General features: G+C 33.8%; 1 protein-coding gene across 1 annotated transcript; it reads right to left on the minus strand.

Moving 5' to 3' along the window:
* Positions 1-3,930: 3,930 nt before the first annotated feature.
* On the minus strand, positions 3,931-6,968 carry LOC114191892 (sucrose transport protein-like). The gene is made up of 4 exons (XM_028081338.2): positions 5,645-6,968; positions 4,696-4,759; positions 4,559-4,602; positions 3,931-4,464 (listed from the first exon to the last, which is right to left on the minus strand). Exons 1-4 carry the CDS (start codon positions 6,920-6,922, stop codon positions 4,285-4,287), a joined length of 1,566 nt encoding a protein of 521 aa, XP_027937139.2. The 5' UTR covers positions 6,923-6,968; the 3' UTR covers positions 3,931-4,284.
* Between the last annotated feature and the right edge of the window lie 3,954 nt (positions 6,969-10,922).

The raw sequence follows: 10,922 nt of genomic DNA on the forward strand, positions 1-10,922 counted from the left end.
TCGTTGTGGTAATAGTATTATACTACTTTTCAAACTCGTTTCGTCCTTTTAGTAGGTCTGGTTGGATTTTACATTTTAACTTGCACATTCAGAAATGGGTGAAATGGATTTATCCATGACCTCCGTGTGAATTGATATAGGAGAAATCTCTTTCAAAGTGACACTGTTATTATTATTTATTATTAAATTCTCAGAAGTTTTGTACTTTACCAAAAGAATATCTTAGTTTTTTGGTCATTTAAAATTGGAAAAGTGGGTTTCTTCTGATCGGTTTGCCTTTTAAAAATAAACACGCAATAATTTTTAAGAGCAATGTTAAGCCAAGTATTTTACATAAATATTCTAGTACAAGAGATACAAAATTAACTTTCACAAACTGAAAAACGTTACTTTTTTAAATCATTTGATATGGTAACTAATTAAATATTTTGATAAGAAATGTAACGCATACGAGGCTGTTTCTTCTGTACCTCCATATCTTTTATTCGCACTCCATTTTAAAGAAATTTCTATTTTATCATTTTCGAATTGTATAATCAGAAAGTAACAATTAAATTTTAGATTGTATAATTCAAAAATTCTTTAAATTATATAATTTGAAAGCTAAAAATAATTTTCAGATTGTATAATCTGAAAACTAAAAACAACTTTTAAATTACATAATTTAAAAGTCAGAAAACCAAAAATATTAAGAAAAAAAAAAGTTCGAATTAAGTCATTTGTCTTCCATATAATACAAATTATTCAAGCTTACAGTCTCCTAAAAAAAACAACTTTCTAAAATTTTAGATTACAGAGTCTAAAAATATTTTTTTACTTCTAAATTTTACAATCCAAAAAGGATAAAATTAAAATTCTCTTTAATTTGGGTACAATGGATAAGTCCATTTCTTTCTCCGTTCCGGTATTCTCTTTTGCTCACTCATAATATAAATGGTTTGTTGTTATTACATATTTTAATTTATATAACCTAAAATATAATTTTAAAAGATTTTGATACTTTCACAAAGCTTTTGTTAACAAATTTTGACGTAATTTCTACCAAACTTTTCTCTTCTCCTTCCAAGCCATGATAACTTATTTATGAATAAAATATTAACCCAATTGAGTGCTGCCATATAGACATTGTTAAAATTTTGTCAAAATTCTTTTTCTATGATTATAATGTGGAATATAATTTTAGATTATATAATAAAAATATTTTGGATGGAAGTCTCTTAACTTACATGTTTCAAATTGATTATAAAATATTATAACAGGAATATGTGGCTATTTTTTATGTTATGGAGTGCAGAAAGAAAAATCCTAGATAATAAGCCTACATGGATGGTAAAGAAAAACACTGGAAGAAAACATGGCCCAGACAAAACAATAAACTTGGAACTAGAAACAATAGGCTCCTTTGCTAATTGACATCTTTATTTATGGTTGAGAAGGCATATCAATAACTTCTTGTTCAGTTACAAATGAAAAGAATAATATATGCGTATCTAATTCTACTTAAATTAAAAGAATAAATAATATAATGTTTGACTAGCATACTAGTGTAAAAAGGTTAAATATAAAATTGTGGTTTACAATGATAGCCTATTTGGTTGAGATAAAAAAAAAATGTTAAATATGTTTTTTATCCCTTAACTTTTAGTAAAAATTGGAATTAGTCCCTTTTTGAAACTTTGATGCAATTTAGTTCCTTAACTTTAGAACTGCATAAATTTAGTCATTTTAACCAACATTTTTGTTAAGTTTATTTAACGTTTCGAACACGTTTTATGATAGTTTCTTAGATAACATTTAAGTAAAAATATGTTAAACGGTGTAAACAACTCAAATACTATCATGAACGATATTTGAAACGTCAAATAAACTTAAGAAAAATTAGTTAAAATGGGTAAATCCACTTAGGTCTAAAGTTGAAAGACTAAACTGAGCCAAAGTTTCAAATCGAAGAGAGACTTATTCCAATTTTAACTGAAAGTTAATGAATAAAAAATATATTTAATCCAAAAAATATACTAATTCATTACAAATTTTCTCAAAATTAATAAAATTGAATAATATTTCTTTACCATAAACCAATGAAGGGGATACTTATTGGAAAAGGAGGGGTGGAAGAAATTGAGCAACAAAGAAGAGTTGAAAATGGAATCAGATGCCATTGTGGGGGGTTCACCTTAATTTGGTAGTTCATTCACAATAGTTATATAAATCAAGTGTGACAATCTACACTTTTGCAATTCACAAGGATAGGACAATGAGAAGTTTCAAGACACATACATAGCTGCTTCCTTTTCTGTGTGATATTAGTTTTATAACAAAAAAAAAAAAAAAAGAGAGAAATATCTATTCGTTTTTCACTTTTTTGACTTTCATTTCTAACAAAATCATTAACTTTTCAACTTACTTATACTTTATCACTTTTATGTTTGAAATAAAATCACTACGGTAACTTTTGGGACCACAAGGTTGTCACGCTGGCTCTTTTGGCAGATATGTGGTTGTAATAAACTGCATTATTTAAATATTTGACATATTGTATAAGATCCTATTTATTTAGACTTAAAAACCAATTAATGTTATATAAAATATTTTATCTTCTACTTTTTATCTTTTCGGTACAAGTGTCTTATTCCAATATTACATCCATGGATATATAGTTTTAAAGTTAAATTATTGGACGATGGTTAATGCCACGAAATCGACCAGAGTGAATGAGACTACTAAGCTGGTATTACATTTTAAAAGAGTTAGAAGATGGTGAATTCCAACTTGATATGTTAAACGAATTCGTAACTATTATTATTATAGTAAAAGAGAGAATTATGAAAATAATAGCCACTAAAACAGATGTGAACTTCAGATTTTGAATTAAATTAGGATCGAATTGTCGGAAGATGTAATATTAGTTTATTAGTGTTGGTATATCTTCATTGAACTGAATTATTAGCTTAATTTGGCAGAGAGCGTTAGTTTTCACAAAGTATGCGTGAAGACCAGTATCATTAATTTTTCTTTAGGGAGGTGAATTGAAAATCATGTCATGGAACTATTTTAACCGAAAAGGAGTAGACAAAAGGAGAAAACGTGAAGCAAACGAGGATGGTGAAAAAATATGTATATCTTAATTTCTGGATAAGTTTCATGCATTGGCTTTCTAGTTTGAAGTAATAAAAAATAAAAATTCAATATTTGAACTTATAGAAATCAGTAAAGTAAATTTCATTTATGGAATGCTGGAAAGTGATGATACGGAACTTGGCTGAGTTTCATAAATAGAAAGTGACGATTGAAAAATATAAGCAACGAGTTTACGGAAGTTGGAGTGAGTGATCTCAGCAGCACAATGAGTGAAGTCCTCGAACCAACAACATCAATTACGATGTGGAAGTAATATTTGTTAATCTCTCTTGTTCTGTCAAGTTCAGGCATCATCACTGCCGTGAGATGGAAGTAGAAACCTTTATTTTCGGTCTTGCTTCGTTAACAATTTTTTTTATTCTCACCGATCATCGCACCTAATTTAGCAACTTGATCGCTGCTGGTGGTAGAACAAAATTAATGTGGTGGTGGTTGGTCCCTTGCTACGTCCCCCCCAACTAAAAAACATGGCAGTGATTCTCATGAACTCCATGTTGTAATCAAAGTAATAATTTCTGGTGAGACAGGTAGATGTGTTCTCAAAATGCCAAAACCACAACATTTTGGAAAATAAGTATATTTACAGACTAAGTTAGAATGTTTGCCTCCACAATTTACTTTCACAAGCTTATCCCATATTTGGTAATCAAGAAGCCTGCGAGTTAACCATTTCCCAAGAATTTTTTATCCATGGATAACTGAGATGGGCCAAATTAATTAAGTGATAATAGATCTTAAGTTTTGAGCGTAAAATTTAAGGAGAAAAGAGAGAGGAGAAGTGATCCCTTTGGGTTATGATGGAGATAAGAGAGAATGTTATTATTATAGTAATGGGTGGAGTGGAGAAGAAGAGAATGGAAAGGTAAGTGGGGGAAGAGGAAAGTGGTGTAGCCTGGAATCACTACATTCCCCTCACAACCCACAGTTACCAACTACCATATAAATTAGGACAGGGTTATGTACACCCACCTCATCAAGCTTTACAATTAAAATGACTGTTATTAGTCATTCATGCCACCACATCACAGCGCCAATTGTAGCATGCATTTTTTGGGACCTAAAAAAGCCTTATACTGACGGCTTCAAACAAAAAAAAAAAACCGTACGTCCTCCTTTTTCGACAAAAACACGAACATCATCGACTCATTAATGGAACCCTCCCCCTGCTGCGGTTGCAGCTTTCGCCAGATCCGGCGGTGGAGATGGCAGCAGGATTACGGATAGAATGCCACTGGCCGCAGCCGCCACCGCACCCAATACAAACGCCGGCAAGTTACCGCCGCCAAATAGTTTATCCCATTGTCCACTGATCACAGACACCACCATCTATACACATACACGTGCAAATAGTTAGTAACAGTAATTCACAACACAATGGAGTAATTGAGTGGAGAGTAAGATGAAATGAATTAATTGAAACCTGTGGTACGACGATTGCAAGATTGAGGACTCCCAGAGATAATCCTGAAATTTTAATGCAACACAAGGCGTTAAACATTCACTGATTATATATGCACTCAAATTGCTTAACTAGGTGATTATGATTATCGTCTTTACCTTGGCCTGCTCCTGAGGTGGTGGAGAATATTGATGCCAGAGCAAAGGGTATGCTGTAAGTAATCTGAAAACATGCACAGACAAAAATTGTTAGGATCCGCTGCGTTCAAATCTTTCACTCTTTCTTTTTCTACCTTCTTTCTTATTAACCACTTTTCTCTTCCTAACATAAAACAATGGATAAATAAAGAGAACTAAAGAAGTTTCCTTGTGCAAAGAGCGTCACGGGAAAGCTAGCTACGCTTCGTTTGCAACTTACAACGCAATTCCTAAATGCATTAAATGCAATCACGATGCATAAACAAGGGACCTCAAACTTTGGATAACTAAAATTATGATATTATTGGTATATTGTTTATTAAAATAATAACAAAAGCAGTAGTGCTTTTATAACTTTATTTTTTAAACTCTTATATCACATATATGTATTTCTTCTCTTTTTAAACTAGTATATATTGAAAACAAAAATTAATCTACTACTAGTCACGAGTGCCAAGGTATCTTCTAGTTTGTAAACAATCAAACCGGCAATCGCAATCAAAAAATACTTGAAAAGAATTTGAGTATTGTCTTTTGCAGCTCAAACAAAGACAACAGCTAAGAAAACAATTTTTTTATCCAAGTAGAGTCCAAATAAATTTTGTCGACCCGAGAAGCTAAGTTCTTCAAAAAATTTCATAGCCCTCGTTTTGTATTCACAAGGCGGGCCCCAGAGGTCTCCCTGCAGTGTCTCCCACAAAAAATATTTGAAAAAAAAAAAAAAAAAACTGCTTCATGCATGGCGAGATTCCAACCCCCTTCTAAATTTTTAAAAAGTAAACAAACAAAAGCAGGTAAAAAGAGTGTTTTAACCCTTCCTCGTGAATTTGCTGCAATGGGTTTGAAAAAATGATTGAATTGAGTGAAGAAAAAACGTGAGAGGAAGTGGAAGTTAGGTAACGAGGTTTACCGCGAGAGGGATTCCGAGGACGGAAAAGAGGGCCAACGCGCCGGCTTTTACGCCGGCGGGAGGAGGCAGGGGCTCGTGGATGCCGCCGGGGAGGTCAGTGTACTGGCGAGAATGCGCGGCCATCTTGGTGACCAAAACGGTCATGGCCAAACAGATAGCGAGCAAGAAGTTGACGATTCCCCAGAGCCTCTTGACGCCCCCAACTCCACGCGCGAGGACATCGACGCCCAAGGAGGTGGCTCCGAGGACGAGAGAGTTCAACATGAGACCTAAAGAACCGGCGCGCACGCCTCTATCGTAGGCCTTTCCTTCTCCGACGCTTCCGCCGTAGACCTCACGGCCCATCCAGTCGGTGTCGAAGAGAAGGAAGGGGAACCACGCAATCCAGTTGAGACACGTCACCAAGAGAAGGATCCACATGGGACGCTTCAGTTCCCGAAACGCACCGAATAACTGCCCAAAACAGGGCATGCCCCCGTGGGACCCATCTTCTTCCACAACGCTCGCGCTGTTTTTTTCGGACGCCACCGGTTCCTCCTTCACGTAAGTGAGGGCGATGGTGGCCAGACTGAGGAGGAGCGCGATGGAGAGGAAGAAGCAGCTTTTGAGATTGGCGCAGTAGACGTTGCAGGCTTTGGTTTTGGTGAAGGGGAAGACGTGGTGGAGGCCGCTGTAGGACCCCGCGGCGTACCCCAGGACATTGCCTACGGCCATGAAGAAGGAGAAGAAGGAGTTGGCGTTGCGCGTTTTTCGGTGGTCGCCGGCGGAGAGGTCGGCGAGGAGGGCACGGCAGGGGCCCTGGAGCATGTTGTTGGCGACGTCCAGGATCCAGAAGCCGACGACGAAGATGGCGATGGCGCGTGGGCGGACTTTCTTGGCGAGGGAGTCGCCGAAAATGTGGCCGAGGTCGGCGGCGTAGCCTATGAGAAAGACGGCGATGGCAACGGCCAGGGCTCCGGCGGCGATGAAGGGACGGCGGCGGCCGAAGCGGGAAGTGCAGCGGTCGCTGTGGTAGCCGACGATGGGCTGGACCAGCATGCCGGAGACTGGGCCGCAGAGCCAGATGAAGGAGGCCCAAGAGTGGGGAATTCCCAGCAGCTGAACGTAGGGGGTGAGGAGGGAGAGCTGCAGGGCCCAGCCGAACTGCACCCCTGCGGCGATGGATGCCACAGCCATGATCTTCCGGAGGGGACTGGGATCCGCCGGCGGAGTCTCCATGTTAAGGGAGGAAGGCTTGGCGAAATTCTTGTTGTGTTTGGTGGCAGAGAGAGGGTCCATGTTGGAAGAGAGTGTGTGTTGGTTAGTTTTGTGTTGTGTGGTTTGCGAGAGTGTTGTGGGGTTTTATAATCGAGGGAGAGGGGAGTTGCATGTAATACAATGCCTTTCAAAATCGATAACTGTGTCTGTGTTACTGTTTGTGGATATGGTAATCACAACCCTGTTGCCTTATCCGTTTGGGTAAAAGTAAAAACAAAAACTCACTCACGCTCCCTTCGCTTTTCTTCTCGGACTCACACTACCCACAACAAACCCATCTTTTCTCATTTTCATCAATATTGCTGCTCCATCTAACTTTTTTTAATTAATAATAATCATTTATTTTGGGTTTCTGCTTTGAGACTGCTGTAAATCCCAATTGTTTTCATATGGAGGGGTCTTTTCTGGCCTCTTACATCACCAAATCCTAGCAACTTTTGCAATGCTACCAGAATTACATGTCTCATTCTTCTCGTCAAATGCGTCAACTTTTGACTTTCCACTGATTTACTCATATTTACCACTTAGTTTCTTCAAAAACAAATTTAAACGGCACTAAAAGAAATAGAGATAATATTGTGTAAGCAAGTTATCCATATTTAATATATATTCAATGCTGGTGGAAAGAGTTAGCAAAGTCAACTCCACATTAAAACACTGTGTATACATATACTAGTAGTTTGTTGTAGACCGTATAAACATAAATTGGTGGGTTTATAGCTTGAAAATAAAAATATTATATATGTGGTCTAGGAATAATATTTGAGGAAATTAGGTGCGCGTATAATCAATGCTTCATATCTAAGTTAATTAGAACAAAACATAAATCATATGAGAAGTATATCTGAAGTGAAAGCCAGGTGAGATTGAGTGTCAATTATACTAGTAGTATAAAATATTGTATTGCTACAAATTTCAACATGTATAAACTAAGAATTGATACAGAAAACTAGATAGTAGCGTTTCTACCTATTTATAACCACATCAAGAACCCAATATAATAACATAAGTTGTGTTTTCCCACGTGATTATCTTTTGTTGTTGGATAGAAGTTGTAAATCCTAGGAAATTATATCTAGTTTTGGATGCTGATACCTATAAAAAAACTAATAAGCTCCCTCTCTTCTCAATCACAAACCATCGACGAAAATTGTATGAATGAAGATGTTAGGAGTTTTAGATTACCAAGGTCCTCGAGAACCGAATCATGTAGTTGATTGTAAACAATGATTTCATAATCCATTACACTAATAAATAAAGTTTAGAACGGTTTCAAATCAAGTAACTGATAACGGTTAAAGTGCATGCGTTTTAATTTTTTTTTTAACTTTTCATAAAATAAATTAGATAAAGAAAAAAAAAGGGTTCCTCCTGACTTTCTCATATTTTGTGGGAAATCTAAAAAAGGAATCGGATTCGCAAAAGTTAGAAAAAAATAAAAAATTAAAAGCTTTAGTATGGAAAGTTGATCTTAAACCACCGACACCCTTTGACCGGTGGACCCAGCAACCGTTTACTATGAAGAAACTGTGCCAAACACGACGACGACGTATTAGTGCGATGGCGTCATCGTTCCTTCAACATGAGAGTTTCATATTTCATACACTTTTTTTTAAAAGATAGATATTCTCCGCGTATTATATAATATAACGATTATATCCTGGATAAAAAGGAAAAAAAAAGAAAAAATGAGAGTTGTGTTTATCGTTATATTCAGTATAAGTCCATTTTCTGTGGTTTAGATTCTTGTTCTCACAACATTTGAGGGTGATAAGATTTTACTACATTCACACGCACTCTGCTCAGAATAAACTGAAGAGGAAAGAAGATTATGAGAAACTCGTTGTTTCATGGCGTAGGAACTTTGAAAATAACAGAGATAGCATGAATAATTTCACTACAACCTTGATTTATTAAGATATGAAATATAATGAAGAGACGTGAGATCACAGGATGAATTGTATAAAAGATTTTCGAACATGTGAAACAGGTAAAAAAAATCTATATTTCTTATACGGATAGTGGAAAAAGATCCAATTTTTCCAGATAGATAAAAAAATTTCCCACATCAGCATCTTGATTTTGTAGAGTGGATGAATTGTAGGGTGCACCGTTAACCGTTATAAAAGCTTTGATTGAAATATTGTAAAGTGTGCACAGCACAATAATTGTATTTGATCTAGTTGAATTGTGAGAACTAAGAACAATAAGTAAGGGTCATTGACCTTTGGGTTGAGGGCATTTAATTTTGATTGCATGCACAGTGCACATGGAATTTGTAACATGAGCGTCATCAGACATCAGATAATGCTTTGGTAAATGTGACCTTTTAAGTTTGAGATCAGTGATCCATAGGTCAGTAAATGTGTTCATCCATAGGCTGAGTGAGAATAATTCTGTTAAGACCACAGGTTTAATGATTAATTAGATCTTACTTATTTAATAAAAAAAAGTTAAATTTTAACTTTAATTTATTAATTCAATAAATTAAGTTTGGTGGCATCACAAAATCGCTAGGGATGTCAGTTAGCCGGTTTCATTTTTCCTCATCTCGCATCATTAGTCTGCCAAAATAGTCAGTCGTAATAAGTGTGTTGTTTTTAATAATGATAGTTTGATTTTTCTTTTAATTTATTATTTTAGTACTTTTTAAATTATCTATTTTAATTTTTTTTAGTAATATAATATAATAATTTAAAGATAATTAAAGTGTTGAATTAAAAATAGATTAAAAAATATTGTCAAAATATTAATATTTTAAATTGTTTTACTCGTTCTTTGATCCACAAACATTTGACATCTAAACATCTGTCATGCATAAAGTTTCAATAATTTTATTTTTATTTAATTAAATTAATAAAAATAATAAATTTTTTAAATTCATTTTTTAAAATAAATAATATTCATAATTTATAATTTTTAAATACAATTATGTTAAATGTATATAAATAACAATGAAAATTAAATTTTGTCAATAGAATCAAGAATAGATAAAAGATCAAAAGTAAACTTAATTAGTAACAAATTTAGAACACATTTTTAAGACAAATTCACATAATATATATTATTTCATCTTATCTTATTCATTGTCATTTATAAAATATATTAATTTCTAAAATATGTTAAGTTGACTACATGTTTATTTGTTTATGTATGACAAAAAAAACAATAGACATATTAGAATTTCGTACATAATATTTTTATAAATTAAAAATATCCTATTATAAATAAAATAAATATTCAAGATAAAAAATTATGATTTTAAGTAGTTTTTATTATTGAGTTTATAGTTTATGACAAGTTCTATTGAGTCTCTTAACTCACTATTAGACTCTTTAAAATTTTACACTATAGCTATTTAAATCTGTTGTGATAAAAAAGACCCTATAATACACTAAATTCGGCTTTCGGAAAAAAGTTACCTGTAAAAAAAAAACAGTTTTCATATACTAACATCTCAAGTTGAGTATCATTTTTTTTTTATAACAAGTCTGGATTTATTTATATAAAGTTCAGTTTGATTTACTCTCATCCCTACTCGTCTTTTTCTTAATAAAAAAGAAAAAGAAAAATATAAAAAAGTGAAGATAAATGAAAACCAAAATAAATAGATAAAGATGACTATTAAGAAAATTGTTCACCAATATTATTAAAATGTATTGGTGAGCACTTAGTGCATAAACAAATCAAAGAACAAGAAAAACACAATATTAATTGTAAACCACATTAAAAAAGGACATGAATAAATAATAGACAAAATAAAATAATTATAGATAATAGTGTCATTATTAAACAAATAACACACAACACACAAAGATACTCTATTCTTCACGTTAGCCACAATAAGTATAACTACTTGTGTATAAAATAACAAAAAACAAATAAATATTAGTTAAAGAAAAAAGAAGGGCTACAAATATATAGAATATTTAGAATGAGACTGCTCGAAGATTATATACAACTGAATCATTATATATATTTAATTTGTACTATGAAATGCATCTGTAACTACACAAACTAA

Source organism: Vigna unguiculata, chromosome 7 (genome assembly GCF_037176805.1).
Source record: "Vigna unguiculata cultivar grain cowpea cultivar isolate G323 ecotype 2 chromosome 7, ASM3717680v1, whole genome shotgun sequence".
In the NCBI taxonomy this organism is placed as follows: domain Eukaryota; kingdom Viridiplantae; phylum Streptophyta; class Magnoliopsida; order Fabales; family Fabaceae; genus Vigna; species Vigna unguiculata.

Bases quoted from the DNA above. Each gene is read 5' to 3' on its own strand.
- LOC114191892 (XM_028081338.2), bottom strand. From the start codon at position 6,922: ATGGACCCTCTCTCTGCCACCAAACACAACAAGAATTTCGCCAAGCCT. The intron at 4,760-5,644 runs GTAAACCTCGTT...GCATGTTTTCAG, and splicing joins TCCTCGGAATCCCTCTCGCG to ATTACTTACAGCATACCCTT. The intron at 4,465-4,558 runs GTTTCAATTAAT...GTATGTGTATAG, and splicing joins TTGCAATCGTCGTACCACAG to ATGGTGGTGTCTGTGATCAG.